Below are 25,866 nucleotides of genomic sequence, written 5' to 3' on the forward strand. Positions count from 1 at the left end.
TCCTCATCAAAAGGCGATACAAGACAGTATTATGGTTGGTAAGTGCTACACTCTGCAACTTCAGCACATGAGAAAATGAAAAGTGTAGCACTAAAAAAGGAAGTTGCAACATACACCCTAAGTACCACATATGAAAACAAAATGCTTTAGTAGTAGTCTGTATAATAAAAAATTGTATTTTACTAATACTGGACACAGAAACCCTGCCCTTTTCATCAGTTCATTAAAGGGAGACTTGTCATTTGACAACATTGAAGAAACCAGTTACATAAATTACACTTTGCTAGATGCACTTTTTAAAAATTGCATTTATGAAAGAGAATAATAAGACCCAGAACTATCAGTACTGGTTCCTGCGAAACATAATTATTCTATGAGGTTCTCAGAATCCAAACAGAAATAAAATTATGATTTAGTGAATTACATAAATGTAAAAATAATAAAATTATAAAATTATTGCTGTTAAAAAAATCAGAACACCTTGAACTGTCCACTGTAACCATGACCTTATAGCTGGGTATTAGCAGATATTTTCTAGTTATAATTGAACTTTTTTAAAATTATGAATCACTGCTGCTGAAGTAACTTTGCAAAGCCTTGGATCACGATCACATCTGGGTTCATCTGCCCAGCAGCTGGAGCAGACACTCACCTGCAGAGGGTGTGGAAGAAACAGCAGGGGGAGTTGGAGAGGTGAAGCCATCAGCAAGGGGCTGAGCTCCTGCAGCAGCAGCAGCAGCATCTGGGGCAGCGGAGGAAGGGGCAGGAGGAGCAGGAGCAGTGGGGGCAGGAGCAGAGGTAGCAGGAAGGGGAGAAGTGCCAGCTGAGCCAGCAGGGGCTGAGTGAAGAGAGGAGGAAGAGGTGGAGTTAATAAGGAGGTATGTTAGCAAGGATTAGAGAAAGCCTCTGACTATTCATTGTTAGCTATTTATTAGCTGCACAGTATTTCAGAATGCAGCAGATGAGAAAACAATGGAGCTGTTAAAGAAAGGCTCATTCCTGTGTAGATGGTAAATGAGGGTCAAGCAAAAAGACTTCTTTCCAGGTCTGAAGGGAACACAACCCAAAACTTTTCAGTGAAAAGTATTACTTTTGAAAGATGTCTTTGCATTTTGTTATTTATGCTCCAATCTCTAGCATGGCTGTCTTTAGCCATAAATCAGAATATAAAGAGAAACCAAAAAAATTTTCAGCTCTTTGTTTCAGAAGCATCATGTACTTCTCTGCAAGACAACTACAGGCTCCTCTTCACTGAAAAGGCTGAGCAAAGGAAAAAGAAGTACTAATAACACCTCCTGCTTCTGGAAAGTCTGGGGCCATTACATTGAGCAAGTATCTCTTTGTGACAATTCAGGCTTGCATTGATGTACTCAATATTTACTCTGTGCCTGCCTCTCATTCAATCTAATTTTCTAAAAACATGCTTCTATGTGTCTGCATAAACAGCCAATGAAAAGACATTTATTTGCTTAAAAGGACAAGGGAGAAGTGTCCCTCAGCCCACTAAAAAAGGTGCTGTGTCCTACCTTGTCACATGCAGGCAGCCAGGCAAAAAATTCTGATAAACAAATTAATACATAAAAGGAACATTACAGCACATCAGACACTCTCAGAGAAGACACTACTTGATTCAAACTCCTATTATCAATAGCAATGAACTCTGGGCTTCCCTTCAAGTTTAGGAAACTGCAAATACTCAAGGTAAACAATGAGACAGAAAGAGGAACAAGAAGTTCCCATTTACCTGGATAGACACTAGGAGGAGATGGTGTGGGAACAGCAATGGGAACACCTACACTTCCACTCCCACTGTTCTCTCGACTGCTGCTCCGACTGCTTGGGTGGCTTCCCCCACTACTGCCGCTGCTGCTGTAAGAAGCCAAAGGAACCAGGGAATGAATATGGTGCTGCTCTTGCTGAAACATAAGATCCCTCACAGAGTATCTTACCAAATCAGGGAACAGGGAACAAGAGAAAAGCAACAAGGATAATATAAATCTCTACAAAGCTGGGCATTCCTGTAACTCTCCACTTTGACTACAGCACAAGAGGGATTTTTTTCAGTAAGTTAGCCTTAGTGAACTTGGCCAAAAATGAAACACTTCCAGAAACTTGTTCAAAGCACATCATGCCAGGATTGTTAAGCCCCTACAGAGGAATTAAAGACCTTTTTCCTATAACTTTAAAACTTATGAGTGCTTAGACTGTGATTCGTATGCTTTCATATGAGACTACTAAAGCCTAAAGGTTGTAAGATAGTAAAATTCAGATTTGTTATCTTTTTAAGTCGACTTGTTTAACCATCCTCAAGAACTTATAATGTTTAAAAAGTAAATATTTCAAGGAAAGTATTTAGCTCTAATCACATCATGAAACTAATTATCCTAGAAAAAACCTAGTCTTCTGCAGAGCCCCTGGTAATGCAGTTTAGCTTTATTCTATGTTTGAAGTCATCAATATCCCCAAAACACTATGCCAATATCCCCAAAACACTATTTCAGCTATTCAATCTATAAACATCGAAGACTGTTCCCAAATGTCAAGTATAAGCATCTAAGCAGCCCTTCAACATGTAGAGGGCAAGCTGTGTACAAAGTCTTCCGCCTGTTTAGTAATCATTTGGTAAAGTAGCGTCATGATCTACCTCCTTGAAGGACTTCACAATCTTAGCGATTCATTAAGTACTAAAACGGAGGTGAACAGGGGATTAAGTGAATAATCGTAACACGATTCTCTGTTCCAGTTTGATTAGCGCTCATTCTCATCACGCCACGGAGGCTGCCGGTGCACAGGGTGAACGAGGGAGGCGCACGTGGGTTCGCGGCTGGGCACAGCAGCTGTGCCCCCGAGCAGGAGGAGGCCGGGCCGGTACCTGTAGGTGCGGTTGCGCTGGTTGACCGAGGCCGTTCTGACGGGGCTCTGCTGGGCCGGGGCCATGGTGCGCGTCGGGCTCGGCACGTAATCGTTGGGCACCACCGGGGGCCGCACCGGCTCCAGCGTGCGGTACGGGGAGTGCCGCCTGCACGGCACAAGCACAGCCACAAGCCCGTTAGGGGAACACACACGACACACACTTCTCACTCTGAAACACAGCTACACACTGATCGGGAACGTGAGCCTAAAAATGGGCCTCATCTATAACTTTGCAGTACTTATTTTGCAATTAAGGATGTTCTTCGGGTACTTCAGTCTTCCTATCGGTAAACTCTGTGTTCCACATCCCATTCTTGTTTTGAAGGTAAGCCATTTTCTTGCATTAAAATAAAGCAGCATCATGTTCTGTATGTATATACATTAAAACACACCAGCAAACAGCATTCATTATATATTATATATTCATTATAACACATCAGGTTATAAACTTCAGGTTTATAAAATCAGGTTCATAAACTTCGCACGAAATTACTTTCATCAAGCACAACACAAATAACGAGCAGTGCCATGCACTCATTTTCAGTTGTTTAGCACCACCTGTGAAAACCACAGCTAAGGACATTTTACTCTACAGTATGTAATTTTAAGTGTTCTGCACTGAGAAGAAGGCTCCTGTTGGGAAAGGCTGATGATGCCCACTATCTTCTGGCAGCAGCACACTAACATACAAAGACATGAGCAGTAAGAGAGGATGCGGATATAACACCTCTTGACCTTTGTGAACGCTTAAAATAAAACCATGAAATCTCTCCCACTACAGAAAAAGAAAGAATCTTCCCTCTTTTCCCTTCTGTTCACCCCCTCAGTAACTGCACTTACCCAATAGTTCCTTTTCCTGACATGGGTGGACTTGGTGGCTTCTGGGTGGGTGGTGTTGTGCGAGGCAGCCCACCCATCTTCATGTTCTGGGTGCTGACCTGCATGAAAGAACGGGGACAAAAACGGCCTTCACTGAGCTCAGGGTCGAGGGGAGAGACACGGAGATGCCTTTAGCAATTAACTCTAAGGAAGGGAAGGTTTCAACAAACAAAAAAACTTGAGAGGCCATGCGTTTTATATGCAATTTCCACTCTGCTAGAAGTCAAGAGTTGTGCTCAAAGGACTCTTTATTACATAGTTTTTAGAAATTGTACAAAAAAGTGAATTTGCCTTCAGGCTATCACATAAAGGTTAACTCTCTGAGAATACAGACACTGCACCTGAACTTGGCTGAACCTCCCAGTCATCTTTTGAGAAAAAGGCAGTTATTTCACATGGCACTACTGAATAGTAAATTTGCACAAATATTTTTGAATACTGTTTAAAAATACTAAGGCTTATCTAATAGGCCACAATCTCATGTGATTTATACAGATATGGAGAAGTCAAAGTAATCTATAAATATCATCCATTAATGTTTTAATGTTTTCACAGATTATAAGAACTTTTAAAGATATTTACTTTAAATATTAGTTACATACATATAAACATACAGAGAAAGCTATTTTGAGAAAAATACAAAGGTGTATTTTTCCCCCCATTAAATCTGTAGCAATTTAATCTCAGAGTTTATAAATAAATGCATAAGGGAGAAAAATATTTAGCAGTGATGTGATATAACTGCGGTTGTCCACTTCCCCTCTGTCAGGTTAAAATACTAATGAAGTAAATTTTACATTAAATAATTTACTCTAACTTCTTTCAAAAACCCATTTGCATTCCTGACTGATTGATTAATCTAGGAACTGTAAACAATTGTTAGCAATGTGCATTTTGCTTCCCTGTATTCTGTCAGCCAAGCAAAATCCCCTCAATGCACACATCCTTACAGGAATCAGTACATGGTCTGCTTACAAAACAGCTCGGATTTATGACTGCCTGAGCCATTGCTTAGGCACAGAGATACTCAGCAAACCTAAACAAGTGTGCTTACATCCCTCTCTCTGCTCTTCCTGTCATGCTCCATCTCACAGCATTTCTTCTTTCTAAAATGTGAGTCCTGGCTACTGCCCCATCTCCCACAGAAAAATGAAACCGTGATCAAGGCACTCAAGAGTGTTTGCAAACATCATTGAAGGCAGATTACTCCTTCAAAATTGGACTCTAACAACTCACTTAAAAACCTGGCACTGTTTAGATTTGTGAATTGATAAATATTGACAACAGAGTAAAGAGTAATACGTTCAGTATTCTAATCCACTGAAACTTGATTCCCTGTCTCTAAATAATCCCAGGGCTACCACATTTTCAATCTGCAGGGAGGAAAAGAAAACCCAAGTGTTGGAAGAGGTATTTTGTCAGATTCAAAAACAGATATTTGGATTTAGTTGTGCAAGAGTACTCTGTAATGTCAATTTAAGACAAAATTATGTTACACAGCATTATAAAGTCCTTTAAGCCAACTCTAAGCAACAAGAAATCTAAAGTTAATTCAAGTGAGGGATGAGGTAAGCACTGAACTACAACTACTTAAAGGGAAAAGGGAAAGTGTAAAATGAAATTTATTTTATTCTATACACGGAACATTTAAGAAATAGCAAAATCTGAATTTTTTTTTAAAGTTGCAGCACCCCCTGTATTTCCTCTTTCATTAAACATGCCTGTTTCACCCACCTACCTATTTGAGTTTTCAAAAAAAAAAAAACCCACAAACAAACAAAATCCACTTTAATTAAATGCTCACTGAATTGTCACTTGCTGTATTTCAAAGAGGCCACTCAGCCTCTGCTTTTGGATGTCTTTAGATGACAGACCAATCTGTGTGCCCCTGAATACTCCATTTAGGGGATTTAACTGGCTACACTATTGTTTCTGACGAGCTGATGTAACCACTGGCTATCACTTTACAGTTAACATAAAATTACATATATTTCATACAAATACTGTTATTTACAATGCTTATATACAATGATTGCAAGAACAAAAATGAACTTCTAGGCATCCCAGGGCTATGGCTACATGAAAAGACAGGATGGCTGAGGCAGAGGATGCTGGAACATCACACTGGGCGCAGCCAGAAGTGGAGCTAACACTCGCCTTGCCACACAGAGCTCCAGTGCTTGATATTTCCATTAACACTGCAAATACACATCCTTGAAAAGGATGGGACAAAAGCTTTAGAAAATGTGGCCAAACAAAAAATGACCCGTTTTTAGCCTTAGTAAAAAGAAACCATCCTTAAAAAAACCCAACCTAAAAGATAAGGAGATTTCCTGACAGTAGGTTTAGTTTAAGGGTATTGGAAATTACTTTTGAACATTGAAATTGAACTGTTCAGAGAGCAAGTAATTAGAATTTACAAGGTTGTCTTCAAATCTGACAGGACTGGTGACTTTAAGATCAGCTACTCTAAGTTAAACAACCCTGTGCAACTTCCCCTTTGACTTACTGCCAAATAATCACAGAAGAGAAATTAAAAAGATACAGTTTTTTCAACACTTCTGATCAAAATGGACAGATACTTGGAAATAAAAGCATGCAAGATGCTAAAAAAAATCTAAAACTGCACCAACTGCAACTGAGATTAAAGCACTGCAATATATACAGCTGTCTCCTTCCATAATAATTTCTACTGGGGGGAAGGAAGGCCATTAATGCCCCCTCTCTTCCAAACTTTATTGTATTGCCTTTTCTATTTTGCACATATGGTTGTAAATACAGTTTCCATACACAAATTCTCACCCACACACATCCCTCTTACAAACATGTAAAATCTGAAGCAACAACCAGAACTCAAGGTCATATTTGCATTTGCTGTCAAGTTTAAAAAACTGTTTTTCTGGAGTAAGCTGGTACTTGACAGAACTTGCACTGTTTCAGATATCATTTCCCCTGGTCCTGCACAGCTGGAACTACCCAGATGCAGCTGATTTAATGAGAGGGTGAAAGCAGAGGAATGCATCTGTCTGATAGTGGTTTGTTTCAGCCCCACAGGCTGGGGCTGATTTCTAGTTTAAGTCTTGGAAATCAATTTAAGAAAATGCATAGCAAAAGAGAGCCTGCAACCAGAAAGATAAAGGAGTATCTGTCTGTGCCTTTGCTCACAACTGCACAGTTAACCAGCCAATCACTGTGTTTAGAACAGGAAAAAAAAATAAGAGAGGCAGTAATGAATTGGGCACAAAGCTCAGGATAAAACCATAGATGACTGATGTAAAAGCAGGAAGACAACCCTGTAAACAGACAATAGTGCCTAAATGCATGCAGGGATTTTTCAAATGATTCTTTTTCCTCTCTCACTGAAAAAAAACCCCACCAAAATAACCAACAGAAGTTGTGGAACACCAAGATATCTTGATTGTTTTTTTTTTTTTAAACTGGATACCTTGCAGAAGCTTTTTATAGCTGAATTAACAAGCACATGCACCACAGAAAAATATCTTCTACCAAAGCTGTAACTTTGTCAGCACTGGAGCTGGAATTGGAAGTTTTGCTGAGAAAGAAACTACACAAACTACCTAAAAAGTAGATCCTTGATGAGTAAGACACCCTAGAAAATGCTCTGGGATCCAGCCCCACAGTAACAGCTATACAATGAACTGTAAAAATGGATCCCTATGGACCATTCTGTTTCACAAGGGTGCAATAATACTTCATCCAGTATTTTCTATTACTGAGCTACAGTTTTAGAAGGGCACCATCTGATGACTTCAAGACACAATATGGCACTGACTACAGCACTCAGAAAAGCTACCCTCTGAAGTTTAATTTTTTAAATAATTAAGACTTAATTGGCCAATTTCTATTTCTGGCCAATCTAGTTCTTCATAGATTGCAATGATCAAAACACCATCTTATGGTCCTACATATGACTGAGTTTCCTTCATACTTACATTTTTATCAGCATTTAACATACTGAATTTCTTTAGCACTCCACTGTATAAAGAATTTGTTCTGAAATAAATAAATCAGCTAAAGCTGATAAATTATGCTGTCCATTCAGTTTAATTCTTGGGAATATTTTCACAAGCAAAAAAAACAAAAAATGAAACCGGAAGTACAGAAATTTATAGCTGGTGAGATATGGAAGCTGGTCAAGAGACTGCAAAAATATTTGCATTAATGTCCTGTATCTATACAGATGTGAGACACTTACCTGCAAGGAAGCAAGCAAGCTGGGCTTTTTGGGGGGTTGGTTTATTTTTGGTTGGTTGGTTGTTTTTCCCCCCAAAATCCTGAATACCAGCTATTCAACACAATCAAACCTCAGGAGGAGCTACTTCTAAAGCTGGACGAAGTCACAAACTTTTAAGTGGTGCTTTAAATTCAAACTGTATTTTCTAGAACTTTCAGGATGTCAAACGAAGAATTTTTTGACCAAAACCTAGTAGGAAAAAGTGTCCCATCAGTGATGTTTCATGGACTATACTCAGAACCTTCAGGCAATTTCCTCAACCTTCTTGAGCAATTTGGTATCCAATTATGGGAAAAAATACCCTAAGCCTGAATGAAAACTCCCTTCCATGCCTTGCTTCATCTTGTTAACGCTGCAGAGATGATGAATAGATTTCTGGCCCATCATCTGCCACCTCAAAGTAAATTTATTTTCAGGCTGTGCTCAGCCACTCAAATACTTACTGTGCATGTCTAATCAAACCATTTGCTTGTCAGCTCATTAACCAGTTTATAGGGAAGTGAAATGTATAAATTTCAGCCCTGTTTTGGCAAATGACCACAAGTAGAAGCTTTGAGCAAGTGAGCTTACTTGTTGTTACCACATCCACCCATGCAAAGTAATTGAAGAACCAAGTCTGGTGAATACAAAAAGGCTTAAACAATGTCATTTTCAACTGATTTTCCTCTGCCTTGTAACTGAAATTTTCTTCAAAATCTGTTTAAAACTTAAGTTACTCAGACACAAATCCAATGCTACAGTCAGTCAGTTTAAAACTATAGGTGTTAGGTAAGGCTAAGGGTTTTTTGCAATCACAAAAAAGAAATGCAGGCCAAACATTTCATATCCAATCACTTTTAAGTGAAGTAAAATAACCATTCCCACAGAACTGGGGTTACTAACTGCTTTTCAATCTTCTTTCAGCTTGATGCAGAGAGACTACAGTGAGACAAAGAATAATTCAGGTCTCCTGAGAGATGATGCACAGCTTTTTGCCTTTTTTTGTTTTCTCTTTTAAACTCTCATGTTTTGCCAATGAGAAGCTGACTGACATGTTTGATTCCTCAAATCAAATTTCTGACTGGGTTCACTTTAGTAAATAAAGAAATGGTGTTGTAACAAAAAATGTTTTCATTCCAAACCTATAAACAGAAAAAAATATTTACTCTGAAAAGCTGTACAAAACTCTTATTGCCACTGCAGATAATGCACAGATATGTCAGTTCACGTACAATCTATAATTACACAATGTTCAAACTTTTCTTAGGATCATCATTACTTGTTATAAACTGCAACTGCAGAGAGCAACAAAGAAAATTGAGTTTGAAAATTGGTTTTTAAGAACACTGAGAAAACCATCATCCAATATTAAGTGTGTCCAGAATAAGACATATTCAGCATCAAAAGTACCCATGTTATGTAAACAGGCAGTAAAAAAATAGGGAGGAGACATATTTTGCCATTCTCAAATTAAAAGTATGTAAACACTGAGTACAGTACATCTCACACACCTTTGTAAAAATAAATTTCAAATGACACGTGGGAATTCTCTCATAAATTACAAGTTTTCCATTGTTATTAGAGATGCTACATATACTTAAATACCTGACTAAAAGTACCCTCTTTCACAGGGACATCATGGAGATATCTACAGAAATACTTGGTTTTATAGACAATGTCAGGAATTTGCAGGATTTTCTTTTAGCTTTTTCCAAGCATAGAAAATACTTTAAAATATTTCACATCAACCTGGAACTTCCTTTAATTAATATACTCATTCTACATATTGGCATTCTATGCTCTAAAATACACTTCCCTCATTACAATGATGGCACCTGCTACTAAAAATCTTCCAGTCCCTCTTCCCCCAAACCAGCTGCATTTCAGGAGGAGGAGGATATCATCATATTCAATAAAGGCTATAACCTATCTACTAATTAATGTACTATGAACTCCACCATAATATCATGTAACCTGATTTAACTGCTTGTCTAATCGATTTGATGCTTTTTATTGCTGCTTCTGCAGCCACTAAGACTACTAACATTTAAAGACTTTGACATACTTCAGCCTGAGTTCTTTGATGCACTATTCATTTAATATTCAACTAAATAAATCACTTATCTTGCTGTTTAACAGTTATTACATATTTTACAAAATTATTACATTTCTGGAAGTTTCTATAGATGAGTACCTCTGAGTATCAGTTTCTGAAAAAAAAATAAGAATACTGCAACTTTAAAAAATAATATACAGATTTGAATTTGTTACACACCTTTGGAGCCCATTATCTGAGCAATCTCACACTGAAACATGAATCCCAATCAAACTGTAGCTTACACCGTATATAGGATAAAAAGAATATTACACAGGGGGAGGCTCATATTCAGCTGCTATCTAGTCTGTGTATATTTTTGTCTACTCAAGGCTAGCACAACATCCCTCCCTCATAAATGATCTGCTAGATATGCTGAGGGCAGCTAATACTTTACCACAAAGCTTTTAAAATTAACTGTGTTAACTTCCATTCATATACACAGCAATTTATATCACAAAATGCTTATCCACAACGAGCTACCCAACAGAAGTTCTGTGACACAGAAGGCAGAGCGGGTGTTGTTTTAAATAATCTGTAGCATTGATGTCAATCATCTCCCCGTGTGTAATAATCTCAGAAGAGGAATGGAAATCCAGCCCTGGGGTTTCTTACCTTAAATCTAAGCAACCACTTAATGCATAAATGGAGCAAATAAAAGAGGTAAGGAAAAAAAGCATTGAAAGGTTAGTTGGAACTTCAGGATATGAAGAGAAAGGAAAAAGAAAGAAAAAAGTTAAGCATTCAGCATTAACAAAATAATGTATCAGTAGATCATAGAAAGAGTGGTTAAAGCAGAATGTCATGAAAAAAAGATCTTCAAGCTGAAACTTTTAATATACATTGACCACTTTAAAATTAGCATTCAAATGTTTGTACACTGTTTACTCAAGTTCTTACAGTGCTAACAAACAGGCAACTTCTTTCAAAACGTATCATGAGATCTAGATGGATTAACTTCAGAGGTTAATTTATTTGAGCTGTCAAAGCCTTATTTGAGCCTTATCAATGAGTCTGAGCTCATTTAAATTGTTTACATGCATTAGCACATTTACAAGTAGCTGAAATGGAAGCTTCTAACATATTAAGCTAATGCATGCTCTTTTATAGAGAATGCTGTTAGTTAACTTGATGCCATGAGATGTCTCTTGAACAAAGATCAAGAGCAAATCATTCAGTCTTGTAAGAAGTACAGCACTTTTTATGGATACTGTATCACATATCCATATTTCCCAAAGTATAAATTAAGACATTAATCAACAGATTAAAATCTTACTTTAAAGCCTAAGTGCTAGCTTTTTGACACAAAGTTCTGCATCTTACTGGCACAATATCATTCATCTTTCTCCAAAGTAATTTCTTTTAAAATTATTTGTCTTTCTCTTTGAATGATCTGGTTTTAGTTCAATTCATCTAAATGTATCATTAAATTTGTTACACTTTCTGCAGCATTGAACAGCAAATATTCAAATAAATAATTATTTAAATATTTGGATAAATAGTAGAGCATGCAGAGTAACTGATTTGTTCCATCAATTTAGGAGAGACTCTGCTCTACTAAAAAGAAATGTAATCTTATTTACTAGAAAAATCTCCTGTCTTAAAGTTCTGTGGATCAATTAACCACTATGGTCTCTGCCTTGTCCAGCTATAGTGGAAAACCAGGTCCCCTGCTCTGGCACAGAGGTCAGTCACACTGGAAGGTCTCTCTGCAGAGACCTCAGCACCACTGCCTGATAACTGCAATGCCTAAATACACACCTCTCTGAAGGGAGCATTTGTTTTTTTTCCATTCTCTTGACTAAAGAACTCTTTCGTGGGAACAATAGGTTGGAAGACTTTGTAACTTGGGAAACATTTGAAAAAATTGTAAGCAAGTCTCTTTCACACAAGATTCTTTAGATTTTTGCAGCATTGCAGCTTCAGGGAGGGAAGATGAGGAGGGACTGCTGGGATGATAAGAGAGGCACTTAACTTCTCTCACATCTATTTAGAAAGCATACTATAGAGCAACCCCTCCTGAACATTGTCTCCACTATGCTTCAAATTTCTGAATGGAAAAAGATGCTTAAGGGCCTGTACCACTTCTCTCTGCACAGCATACTGAATTTCTCAGCCAAGAATCCTCCTTTTCATGCCTGCATTATTCTGTCCAGCTTGCCATCTTTCTCAGGGGTTGCAATGAATGTCTGCTGCATCAGCATTTTGCCTGGCCTGAAAATACATAATTCCAGGTCCAAGTACTGGAGCAGAAGCCCTTCAGCAGAAAAAGGACAAAGAATGCAGACTGAGGAACCCTGATGCTAACTGGAACTTCAACACTGTTTATGCAACAACTCCTGAACATTCACTTGAAGGGAAAAGCATCACAGCTCAAAGAGTAATGAGCTATATATACACAAACTTAAAGCTTCTACATACTTAATTTTTTTGTCTCTGTTCTAAACCCAGAGATCTAATACACTAGAGTTACTCAAGCAGAACAAAAAGAGGTTCATAAGCACAACTGGCCACCTTTTCCCCCTTCAGCAAGAAAGCTGTTCCTTCTTCTGTCCTAAACACAGGATTAACCTAATTGGAACATATTTACAATCTTAAGGATAGCATGACTTCAAGTTCTCTGATTATTGTTTCACAAGTACACAATATTTCTTCATTTTCTAGACCAACATGGTACATGGTAAATAAAATTTAAGTCTATCACAAGCATAGCAAATGGATGTAAAACACATTCAAGTCATCATCCATTTGATGAACTATGTTCTTTTAGAAGAACATAATTCACTGCATCTTAGTATGACTGCTACATTGAGGTAAGTGGGATACCAATTATAATGATTTAGAGCCAGTGCTAAATAAGATTGTGCTGTAGAGCAATTAAAAACTATTCTTTAATGAGTTCTAAAATGATCTCCCCAAAACAAAAAGTGATGATTAAAATATTAGCAACAGTAATCCTACAGGTTAATATGCTCCATCCATATCCACAAGGAGACCTGCTGACCTGCATAAATTCAAAATTGGTAGCAGATTTTAACGCACAACTGGTAATAATTTCTTGGTCAAACCTGTAGTTATTAAAGTTAGGTATGTTTTTTTATTTGTCTTTTTAAAAATCTATTCAGAGGTTGATTCTTTGGGTAAGAAATGAGGGAAGGAGAATTTCCAATTAACAAACAGGATGTTCAAGAGATCTTAAGTAAAATTGCTTGGGAAAGATACTTAAATCAAACAGCTCAAAATTTGAATTTTAAAAGTTAGGTTAAACAAACTATTGCTATTCAAATGGCCATTCAAGCAGACAAAGAAAACAGGACAACAGAGATACTCAGTTACAAGTCAAGCAAAAGAAATTCTGGTGTACTTTGACTGGAAGAAGCATCTTACCTTACTGCTACTTAGCAAGTTTACAGATTTGTTAGTTTGCCTTGTAAAAATGATGTCATTTTGTGCTATTTACCTTTCACTTTCTGGAACTTTAATACTGTCAGTGTTGTCATTTCCGTACTTGTTTTCCTGGCAGCAAAAGTTAACAATGAGCTCACACTTGCTAAGACTGTGCTTATATTCAGGATGTGCTTTTAAAAACATATATCTAACCTCACACACGATATTACTGCTGCTGTGTACATTGATCTAACAGCCACAAGTTGTGTCTCAGTCTGACCTCTGCCCTGAAATTCCTTCTTTTTTCCTTATCTTGAAAAGGAAAACTAGCTGGCTTTAAACTTGGCAGTAACACTCCCATCTCAAAACCCCACATGGCACAAAAGTTGTAGAGCACTCCCTTTAACAAAGCACATCGGAGGGTTTGTGTATAACTGACCCTGGCAGAAAGAAGAAAAGGGAGGCCATAACATTTCTCATGCAAACCCTTCCTTTAGGCAAGCGTCAAAGTAAACCAGTGGCAATTACAGCTGGATCACACTCTGTGGTGCTAATTCAGCAGAAAAGTGATGGTCAATAGCCCTTCAGTCCCCATGTATATCCCTGGCAACTGACCCAAACAATAACAGCAGCATCACACAAGTTGATATTCAGAAGCATTTCTGAGGGTGAGACTCACAGTCCCAATCAGAAATCAGATTCAGGGAGTTTGCAACATTTAGAAACAGTGGGACAAGAGAAGGGGAAGGGACAATGGAAATTGGACAGGACTCCTCTCATGCTTATAGACACATTGTCCAGGCAAGGAGAAACTGGTGTATCACCATGAAAAGCATCAGGTTATTTTGAAAATATACAAAGACAATGAATTTGCAGTTTGGCTGTTTTAACAATATCACCTACCTTCACTCCATGTCCAATATCATCTAGAATTGTATAATCAATAGGTTTCCTGATGTAGCGAACTGGTCGCTCCAAGTTAGCTGGTGCAATGATTTTGTGAGTTCTTGAGGTGTTTTTGTTTGTAGTCAAGATACCAATTTCTCTTCTAGCAACTTTCTCTTTGTGAATGTCCACCGTCTACAAAAGACGCAGTGTATTTACTAACAGTGGTATGCATTGGAATACAGAGTCAGTATCAAAAAAAATTCAATCAGTTCTAATGTTTTGAAAATCTCTATACTGTACTAAACATATCACTACATATACTTGATTACAACATCTTTCCTCACCTTACTGCTGAATTTACCACCTCTAAAGCCACGCTAACAGCTGGGGGTTCTTTGGGTTTTCTGTTACCCTTGCTCTTTCAGTTTCAAAAAATTGATCTCCTTTCCATTCTCAGTGGTTTGCATCAATTTACTGACACTGTTTTGTAAGATTCCTTCATTTATTCTTTTTTATTTTACAACTGCTCTCTAAGCTTGTCTTTGGCATAGGCTTCAACTAGATGACGTGTAAGGATGCCTTCCCAAACCTTAATTTTAAGACCTGTAAAACAAATCATGAGCAGGTTTTGTTGCACTGCAAAAATTTGCTAAATTAGGACTGGTAAATCCTATGATAGAATAAACTTTCACTTAGACAAATCAAGAAAGTATTTTGGTCATTACAACTCACTCATCACAAAGCAACGATTAAATTTTAAAATACATTCCATACTAATGTATCCACAATAAAGCCAGAAGTTAAGCCCATTGCCTTCCCTTTGGACACTCAGGGCCAACTTTATATACTAAAATCAGTACCCCAGGGGAATCTTTGGTGTAAGACAAAGCTCTGCGGAAAATTCATTGCCTAAAAACATGTATGTGACTCTTGTTAGGTAACAAGAGTAAGAAAATGCTACCAAAAAGTCCACTTATCTCTTCCAGGAAATTATAATCTCTTAAATCATGGGCCATGGAGTTCCTTGCCTTATTTAAACCAAAAATAATTGCTTGTTCACAAAACAGCTTTCACTATAGGAAATATGCTAAACTGTGAACAAAAGTTTTAGCTACAGGATAAAAAACAAAAGTAAAAACAGCCAGAATCACCACCAAACAGTCAGAGATTTCTTGTTACCACTTCAGTGATCTTGAAAGGCACCAGAAACACTTTTCACAGTTTTGAACCAGACTTGGTAGTAACTGGGGAACAGGAACAAACGAGAACTCATTTTCATAACACACATTTTTGTCTATTTTATTTTTCTGTGGGTAAGCACTGGGGCAGTGGGGTTAGCTAGACTCTTTTACCCTGCAGTTTGTGCTACTGATACCAAAACAAGCTAATGGAACCTGTGCTACCTTGAACAACCATCATAACCTTTAAAATGACAAAAAAAAAAAAATTTAGAAACCCCAACCAACCCCCAACTACTTCCAAGAAGTTGTTTCTTTGCATTATTTCCATGGAAGGATTTCCACAAATACATGGGACATTAGACGTGAGCTTACAATGCTATCATCAAGATTGCCTAGTATTTCCCAGCAACATATTTTCAAAATTTTGTAACTTTGCTAAAATTAGGCACTGACTACAGCTTTGCCATGTCCATTCTGCCACTCTAGTTCCACCTGCCTAGAAATGTAAGGTTTCCACTAAAGGTGCATAGCTATTTCTTAAAATAAAGCTACAGAAAAATAGATTTTAAGGTGAAAATGTATTGGCAAATCTCTCTTTGGAAAGCTCGAGTTTGTTGCACAATGAATTTAATAGGGATAGTTAAACTGCCTGAGACACCTGCACAAAAACCCACCCAGATTTGGCCAATTCACAATTTGCAGGAATTCAAAACAAGTGTTACAGAAACACATCTATTTCTGCAGCTACTTAGCAACTAAACCACTCTCCAATGAATTTGCTAAGGTCTTTCTGAAGCTCCCCAAGATGACCAGGACTATACACCAACCCCCAATAGAGCAGTGCAGCTGAGCTCTTACAGGGCTATATTTGTGGTACAAGCACAAACGCAAACAGAGCACAACAACATTTTCCAGGCCAGAGTACCTAAAGTACATCATTCTGCATCAGGGTAAGTTGTCAGATTTCATCTTCCATCTCAGGCTTTTATTCCTTCTCTGTGCTAGACCTTTGCTTTTGCAGCAGAGGGAATAGGAGCACACATTCTGGAAAAGATGGTCCACAGACTCCTCACCTCAGCAGTCAGAGGCACATACTGCCCTAGGAAGCTGAATATATGTGATGGCAGCAACCTGGAAGGACGGTCTCATGATTGATGCACCACTGATGCGTTCAATCTCTACTGCAGACTTTATCTGTGGTCTGGCCATGTCACTGGAGAACTGCAGAGACATGACTTTTGTATGTTCTTTGTCTCACAGGCCCCTGATAACATTTGCTAGAATGTTAGAAAACTTCAGCTGCAATAGAGCTGCACTTCAGGATGTACCGGAACATCAAAATCTTATGGGTCTGAATCTGGTCCTTCAAAACCATTTTATGCCTTGGATATTGCACTCAGAGCCTTAATTTCAATGCAGAAATCAAACAGAAAGTTATTAGTGCAGGGTTGGCAAGATGATTTCTCACTTTCTATTTCAAGTGCTAGAACTCTGCAACTTTGAATGTGTTCTTTTAGTACTTTCTGATGTAATTATCTACTAATATAATGCAAGTACAGATATTTAATGCTCATGTTACTGCAGCAATGGTAACTTGGTGCTGTGCAAAGCTGTTTCCATGAATGAAGAGTGGGTTTTCAATAGGAGCTACGGGTACAACCAGCTTCCTTAAGGACTATTGTGATCATGAGACATGACTACAGAAACAAACAATGAAGTGCATAAAACCTAATTAAAACCTGAAGCTCATCTGGCGGGATTTCCCTTGCACTATGATTCAGACCATCTCTTTTAACTTGAATAGTTACAGAATGACTAAATGTATATAAACTGCACCTAATTCTGGTCCACACACCTAAAATGGTATTGAAAAGCATTAGTTGGCAGTTTTCCAAACACTTCATTTTCTTGTTTAGTAGACTATGGAAGTCATGAGATCATAATACACCCATAAAACAGCACAAAGGAACACTACAGTATTCCATTAGTAGAGGAGGTAACAAAGATTAACCTGCTACTAAAGAAAATGAAAACATTTATCCCCAACACACAGGTAATTATTACCTCCAGTACTAACATAAATCCCTTATCAAGACAGGAGAATGCACCAAAATGTTTATTCATTAGAAAGTACAATGAAAAGTTTTTGGGGTTAGAGCTGGACTAACAAAACACCTGGCTTGAAAACTCTGCTAGGAAAAGCAGATGGGATACACTGTGCCCTTCTACAACTTAAACCCCTGTCTTCTAACAAGAAATTTTGGATGCCTGACAGCATTATTATGCTTTTAAAAATTGTTTCACATATCTTCATTAGCTTTTTCAAAAGCTTTTATGCAACTATTAGAGGTTAGGCTCATTACTATCATCTTTTCATGTGTTTTCCAAGATCCCTGCAATAGCCAAGGGAGAGCTTAAGGGGAAAAATAAGTATGAACCACCACATTTTTTTTCTGTTAGGAATTTTCTGGCCATTTTGAAACATCAGGTTTTCATACTGAATTCAAAAAAGCCAGTTTCAAGCTCTGCAAATATTAAAACAAAAAAACTCCATGAAATAACTTCTGGGAAAGTTAGCACTACTTATAAGTTCACTTAAAAGCCACTGAATTCATCAGTTTTGAGAAATATTCTCTTCTACCCATAAACAAATTTTCTCAAAGTATGAAGTTAGCATTTAACTAACTTAAGTTAGTTTTGGCTGGGACAGGATTCATTTTCTTTGCAGTATGGGGCAGTATTTTGGATTTGTGCTGAGAACAGAGCTGATAACTCCAGGATGTTTTAGTCACTGCTGAGCAGAGACTGCACGGAGTCCAGGCCTTCTCTGCTCCCCATCCCACCCACCCTGGGGAGCCTGGGGTGCACAGGAAGGGGGGCAGGGACACAGCTGGGACACTGGCCCTGCTGACCAGGGGACAATGCTCCACACGGCCTGGTGGCCTGCAGCCCCGGGCTGGGGGAGCCTGGCTGGGCACTGCTGCCTGGGACTGCCTGGGCAGCACTCAGCTGCTGCTGCTGAGCAATTGCTTTCATCTGCAGCCTTTCTCCTTGGGTTTGATTCCTCTCTTAAATATTAATTTTCTATATTGTTATTATCACCATCATCATTAAAGAGATATGTACATATCTCAACCCACAAGTTTTCTCACTTTTACCCTTTTGATTTTCTACCCATAGCCTGGTAGGGGCAAGCGAGTGAGCAGCCATGTGGTGTTTAGCTGCCAGCTGAGGTTAAACCACAACCACAAGCATGCTGAAAGTCTGAATTACAGTGAAATTTCAGAGACAAAATCTCCAGAAGCCTTAATTTGTTCCTCTTCTCAAACCATTCTAATTTAAGTTTATAAATTAACTGTCAATCTGGTAGTCTAGGCTTTTAAAATTCCATTTCAGAAATCTTAGAAGAAAATGTTGCTTAAATATAGTATTGCTGGACTTTTATTTTTGATTAAACTTATTAATTGGACGCAATTCAAACTAATTGTAAATTACCTTGAAAACTGGATTATTACTTTAAAATTAGCAACTGCCTAATATTGACATGTTGGAAATGTGACATTAATTGTGTCAAGTTGTATGCAATTTATACACAAAAAAAAGAGATCATAATACTATAAAAATGCTGAAAAACTACTTGTTACATAAACAGGTAACATGCCCTGTGCAAAACTGGCCTTGCATCACCATTTTTAAAGTGTTTTGCTATTCTTGTGCCTTGCAAGCAATAAGACAAGTGAGAAAGGTCACAAACCTTTACTGACTTTTCAGTGCGAAGCCCAAGTGACTGCCCTGCAGACTGAGCAGCTCACAGATGCTGCTGGAGCCCAGCTAAGCAGCAGCTGTGCCTGCAGAGAACCAAGGCTGCAGGCTATCCCGTGCCTGCTCTCCCAGCCCAGAGCGTGGCACGCAGCTCTGGGAGGGGAGGATGCAGCACAGCTCCCCACAACACAGTGCCACTGCAGGAAACTCAGCACTGCTGCTCATCTTGGTGATAACATGCTTGTTTATACAGTCAGTAGCAGAGTTTTATAAATGACCTTGCTAAACATGAAAAAACATTTCTTGTCATACAAGTATTAAAACCTGAAAATCTGCCAGATTAATTTAAAGAATTTGGACATTAGTACCATTTCACAGTGACTGCTAACTTGAAAGCTGCAAGATAATTTTTTGAACAAGTATAAATATTTGTACATATGATCTGCATTTAAGATTTAAATTTGTAGTCAAATATGAAACACTGTGTATCATCTAGTTCTGGACAAGGTTCAAGAAGGCAAGTAAGAATAGACTCATCAGCTTTCAGACCAAACCAAAGTAATTCTAATTTTTAAACCAATAGGATTTAATCACTTCCATAAAAATAGTTTCAATAGTAACAATTTCCTTATTCACAATCTATACACAACTTGAAAAAGCACAAATTATTATCAGCTCCCTTTTCAGCTCTTTGATTAGGCTGGCATTTAGAAGGAAACACAAAAAGGGATTTAAATTGGCGTTCCACCAATGAACAGAGAATCACAGTATTTTATCTTACAAAGTTAATCACACCTCTCCCAGTCTGAGCTACTTGTACAAAACAAGCACTTTGGGAAAAATTTTCATACCAAGCACCAAATGGTTCTGCTCCCTTCTTTGGAGCATATGTGGAATCCCAAGTAAGAATTAAAAGTGGGATTCCATCAAGATACCACAATTTGCATATCTGTTTTCTAAACTTAAAAACCAAGACCTACTGACTAAAGCATTAATGCAAAAATTAATTTACCATCTATAATTACCAACTTGTTTTCTGTTCTATGTTACTGACTTCATTTCAAGTCAGTCTGACTGAAATCCTAATTTGGCAGTGAGGTATTACACCACAACACATTTTCAGTCCTGTTAGAAAAAGCTCACCAAACTTTACATCCAACATAAACTCCAAGGAAACCTTCTGCAGATTAGGCTAATTTTAGGAGAAGTATCACCAAATTTCTTGAAAATAAATTATTTCTTTCTAGAGAAACTGTGTAAAATATTTTTAAAATAAAAATAACCCTGGAAATTAAAACAGATAACACACTAATCTACAACATTGGTATTAAGGGGGAAAGCCATTTCCAGACACATTAACTTAACTTAGTAAAGTTCCTTGGCTCAGTACACTTCATGTATGAAATATCTAAAATTTAAATACTGTCTGCCCCTCTGATACTATTTCTTCCATAAAGATTTGAGGAGCATCCTACATACAGATGCAGGCTCAAAAAACCTGAAACAAACCACATAAAAAATACCCCCAAACAAACTAGATCTTCAATTTTACAGCAGTATTTAAAGAAAAAAAAAACACAGATTTTTTTTTTTAGTTGTTCAAGCTCAATCTATGAAATTTTGCATATATATCTTCATTAAGTGTTGGTGCACTGCTAATTTAGTGCTGTATTTTAAATAACTAGCTGTATTGCATAAAGGTCAAAGACAATCTGACCTAGCTCTCAATCTGCATAAATGTCACCTTCTCAGGAGGAAAAAATTTAAAATGCTATGACTCTTTCCACAAAAGCTGCTTCACAGAAGCTGTCTGACAAAATGAATTTTCCACATTCACGAAATGCAAAATACACTGTCTTTGGCATCAGGCTCTCAAACAGCTGAACACATGTGAGCTGGCACTAGCCTGTGAGGAAGCACATACACACACAGAGCATACAGATACAGCACACAGGCATACACAGGATAATTCAGAACATTTTCTGGGGGAAAAAAATTAATTTACTTGTCCACATAATGATTAACATGGAGCATCTAGCAGAAGAAATCAAACTTGCAGTTTACTTTTGAGGCAGATCCATGAGACAACTGAAGCAATCTAATAGCACAGCCCTATCAAAAGAAAATCCTCCCCACTTCTTTCTTTGTACTTGCCCTGGGATTCCTTGACCCAATCAGAGGCAATTCAGCCCACTAAGACAGCATAAAATTATTCACTTATTTTGCTGGTTCAAATAGATCCAATCCATCCATTTATTTCCTACCTTACATAGCCCCTACTTTCAAAAGTTTTTCTAGATAATACAGTATTCTTTATTTTAATTTATATTCTTGCATGGAGATCAAGAAACCCTAGTAGCCAAAATGTACTGGTCAACTAAGACACAAAATATTCAGTAAACAGACACAAAAACCAGAACCAGATGTATCATTGCTTTTAATTTCTCTTTTAATCCATCAGTAGCTGGGAAATCTCCATTTTTATATATCATTCATTCTCAGCCCATTCTGGCAGTAACATTCTCTCATCAATGTGGTGATTGAAACTGGGTTCCTGATTATAGTAACTTAGTTTACTGCTGCTCAGAAAAACTGCAAACAATGGCAGGAGTTCTGCAGCCATACACAAATTGAAACATGAATTTTGGCACTTGTTCATGTCACTGCAAAGTACATTTGATTAAGAAAAGCCAGGAGCAAACTATTTTTGTCATCTATGCTGTTGTCATTAGATGCCAGTATTACAGCCACAGAAAAAGTAAAAAAATGATGAGTACTGTTTTCCATCATCCATTTCATATTTCTTAGCATAATATTCTCATTTTACCAATAGCTATTTTTCTGTGCTTTTTTCTTATGACCTCCTCTCCAAACAATAATCTGGCTGAGAATGCATTTAACTGCTCTGGTATGTAAAATGCTCATACTAACACTGGTATAGAATCACATGATGAGACCCAATCCCAGAATGAGTGTGAGAAGAAATGCATCCTTCTGTTTTAAATTCTTCTCGCTCACAAGATGTCAGCTCAGAGTTTTACCTGCTATGAAATACCAAAGGCAAAAGAAGGAAGTCTCACTTGTGAGATGTGGTTGATGGAAGATTCCATGCGCCGGAGCTGGGATGCCTGGATATCCAGCATTTGGAGAACATTGTTGGCCAAGGTGTTGATCAGATAGGCTACGCTTGCTAAGGACTGCGTTGTGTAGGCTTTGGTTTCTTCCAGGGCTCGCTGCTTATCTGCTGACTGAAAAACACAAAGCAAAGCCTTATTTAGTATGAAGTCTTTCACACAAAGATTTTTGGAATGAACTCTTTTTGCCTCTCTTTACATACAACGAATTATACAAGTCAAACTAATTCTAAATAAAAGTTACTATTTTTCCACAGAAGATACCTTGGTATTTAAAGCATTTCTACACTTGCTAAGAAGAATTAAGCTCCTTTTCTTCTTGAAATATACTTGGATTTTTCTTGGAAAAAGTTCAACTTCTCATTCAATATTTTAGCAATTTAATTGAAAAGCACTCTGAGACACCTATCCTAGATTTTCTACAGTTTAGAACTGTTTCATTTTTCTAAACTTGGTACTTAATTTATAACTCCTAACAGCCTACAAGGAGCTGCCAAATACCATATTCCTCATCTCTCCTAATCACTTAATCCTCAGTCTCCTAATCATTGTTGTTACAAATAGTCATTCACAGAGAATGAACTATAATTATTCCTGTAAGATGGTAGCTGAATACAATGTGAGAGGAATCCTTTTACTAAGAGTAAGTCCATGTTTTCTTCTTGAACATGTTTTGTACTTTTTCACATTCTGAATACTTTCTTCTATGAAAAATTAATATGATCCATTTTTCTAGTAGTAGAGTACCTAAAAGTATTTAGGCTATCAACAGACAAGATATCCATTAGAAATTTAAAAACATACATACATCTCAAACAGCATTAAAACAATAAGCTAAGAATTCTCATTTCTGGAGCTCTGTGTTTCTCCTTGAAAAACAGTTAATACCACTGAGATGTGATCCAGTACAAAGAATACAGATTAAAGCACTGGTAAAATATACACCTAAGATGCTACGAAACTCTCCAGTTTTCAAGGCTTCAGCATAAAGTGAACTTCACTTTCAGGTGATCTTTAGCCATCTCACAGGCTGATGGTGCTGTTTCTAAAGCAATGGTTGATAAATGTTCTCTACTCCCACCTGTCATTATTGTATTGCATTTCATTATTTCCTCGGCTTTTTATACTATCCACATAGGCTGGGTATCAAGATCCAAGAAATTTGCTGTTATTAAAGAGGGAATATAAAGTCATTTCACATCTTTCAGCACTAGCTGAACCTAGCATCCATAGCATTATATGGACTTTGAGAAGGACAGAATGTAAGCATACCTGTATCTCAGGAAAACAATTCCTACAGCTCACTGTGTTTCCCAAGACCTTGTAGTAAGATTCTTAAAAGAAGATTGCTAGCTTTCATGGGGAAAAAAATCCCACACATGTAAACACAGACACAGACTTCAATTGAATGTTTAGATGAAAGACACCCAATATTTTCTTTATTTCCAGCCAACTTCCTGTGTTCCATAAACAACACTGGTATCTTAGCTGGCCAGTTAGCAGGCTGCACTAGAACCAGTTCCTCATCTGCTAGGAGGGAGCAGAGCAGAGCAGAGCTGCTGTTCATCCAGGAGCTGCCCCAACGGGGCAGGAAGGAGGAGTGCTGCAGGACTGGGCCTTCTCACCCTGCTTCTCTCCCATGCAGAAGACAAAACAAGACCAACAGAAGAAGGAACTGAAAATTTTAGGAGCTTCTAAGGGCACAGTATGAGGATATTGTCCAACAGAGCATAATTGTAAATGCTGCTGCCTTATATTCAACAATAAAGAAGTTAGATCCCCAGATCTCATGTAAGAACTCATGACTTTTAACCAGCTGAGTAGTATGTCTTGTACACAAAAGAGCTTGAACTCAGCTTAAGGACTCCCAAATGAAGATACACCAAGCTCTTCACCTCTATTCTCACATTGCTGCCGTGTAAATACACCTTCCTCCCCTCTCCCTGCTCACACCCCCAGCTCAGTCTGCACACTCCCCTGCAGCAGCCACACTCCACAGCCATTCAAACCACTTCTCAATGGCAATAATAAAAATGACCAGAAGCTGGCCTGTTTGGCTCTGCAGCTGCTGCCAATCTATTTATAGAAGCAGAAAATGCTGATTTCCATTAGTACACTGTATATCCAGAGGAGCTGAGCATAATCCAGCAAACACGGTGCTTTTTCATTAATAGGCTACGTGTTTGAGAACAAAAGGAAAACTACCTGTAACTTTAAATATCATGAGCCTCTGCTATGGTTTTTCTGCTTATGCAGAATGAAGAAGCACAAATATGAATCCATGTTCAGATCTAGTCCTTCCAGGGATGTAACCTACTAGCTAAATTCAAGTCACCCCCAGTTCCAACCAACAAGGAACTGACTTCTCAAACGCAAAACACTTTAAAGATCTCACAAAATGATACTCTAAACTACTTTGGAACTGTTATTAGCACCAAAACCCATTTGATTGGTGTGTCTAATTCATGTATTTAACTGATCACAACTGGTTTTTGCAGAACCTGAAAATCTCTGAGGCAAACTCCACTCGCATTTGGCACAGCAAAACTAAAGTTTGAATTTTCTTCCTGTGAAGAATCTGTTCAAATTAAAATGACTATTTGAACCTACTACTGTCAATCCATTTCAAAAGAAGAAAAATAATTAGTGACAGCATTTTTAAAAAATCATGTTTACCCTGAAAACTTTCCAGCGCTGGCAACTTCAATGACTCACAGCAATAGTAAAAACTCTAGAATACTTACAGAAAAATCTTAAGTTCCCCTGTGGAAATATAACAATAAATGTCAGTTGAATTGTAACTTGAAATGATAAGTAGTGTTTAGTATGAAATCCATCTTTTAATTTGGTAAGTAGATTTCCAGAGATGGTATCTTATCACATGCTCCTATGTAACAAGATCCCTATTTAAACTCCACATGGACACCAAATTACATTGCTTGCAAATGCTGCCATGCTCACTGAGTGTGTAACTATGTAAATAAAGGGATTTCTGCTAATAAGATAATGGTTTCAAGTTATCAGTAAACAAAATTCAAACATAATCCTCAGCAGTCTAAGTTCTGATACTCCTGATCTTCCTAACACAAAAATACCAGTCAGTATGCTTCACATGAGACTGTAAGGCACACAAAAAGTTGTATCAACATCCATACCTATCAAAATTCTCTAGAGAAAAAAAAAAATATCAAACTGATAAGACTCTACAGTAATTTCAGTAACCTATGGAATACTGTTTCTGTGAGGAATATCAAAAACAAGAGAAACATGTTCTATGTTCTTTATAACAAAAAACCTTTTTCCTGTGGATACTTAAGTATATTAACCAGACTCCTCAAAGCCCTTCAGTTCTCAGAAACATTGTGTTCAGCACGATCAAGCACTGATAGCAAG

General features: G+C 37.7%; 1 protein-coding gene across 15 annotated transcripts in view; it reads right to left on the reverse strand.

Moving 5' to 3' along the window:
* Positions 1-25,866, reverse strand: part of ABI2 (abl interactor 2) — a 65,070-nt gene that overhangs the window by 16,579 nt on the left and 22,625 nt on the right. For 2 of the 15 annotated variants that reach the window (XM_058809614.1, XM_058809610.1), the window contains exons 2-8: positions 22,420-22,587; positions 14,412-14,588; positions 10,737-10,754; positions 3,754-3,851; positions 2,873-3,019; positions 1,745-1,866; positions 653-838 (exon numbers count right to left, since the gene is read on the reverse strand). In XM_058809614.1, the coding sequence (XP_058665597.1) occupies positions 653-838; positions 1,745-1,866; positions 2,873-3,019; positions 3,754-3,851; positions 10,737-10,754; positions 14,412-14,588; positions 22,420-22,587 (916 nt within the window). Of the gene's footprint in view, positions 1-652; positions 839-1,744; positions 1,870-2,872; positions 3,020-3,753; positions 3,852-10,736; positions 10,755-14,411; positions 14,589-22,419; positions 22,588-25,866 lie in introns of all 15 variants that reach the window. The other 13 variants (XM_058809613.1, XM_058809609.1, XM_058809615.1 and 10 more) reach the window with 8 other exon arrangements.

This window comes from Ammospiza caudacuta, chromosome 8, assembly GCF_027887145.1.
Source record: "Ammospiza caudacuta isolate bAmmCau1 chromosome 8, bAmmCau1.pri, whole genome shotgun sequence".
Classification (NCBI taxonomy): domain Eukaryota; kingdom Metazoa; phylum Chordata; class Aves; order Passeriformes; family Passerellidae; genus Ammospiza; species Ammospiza caudacuta.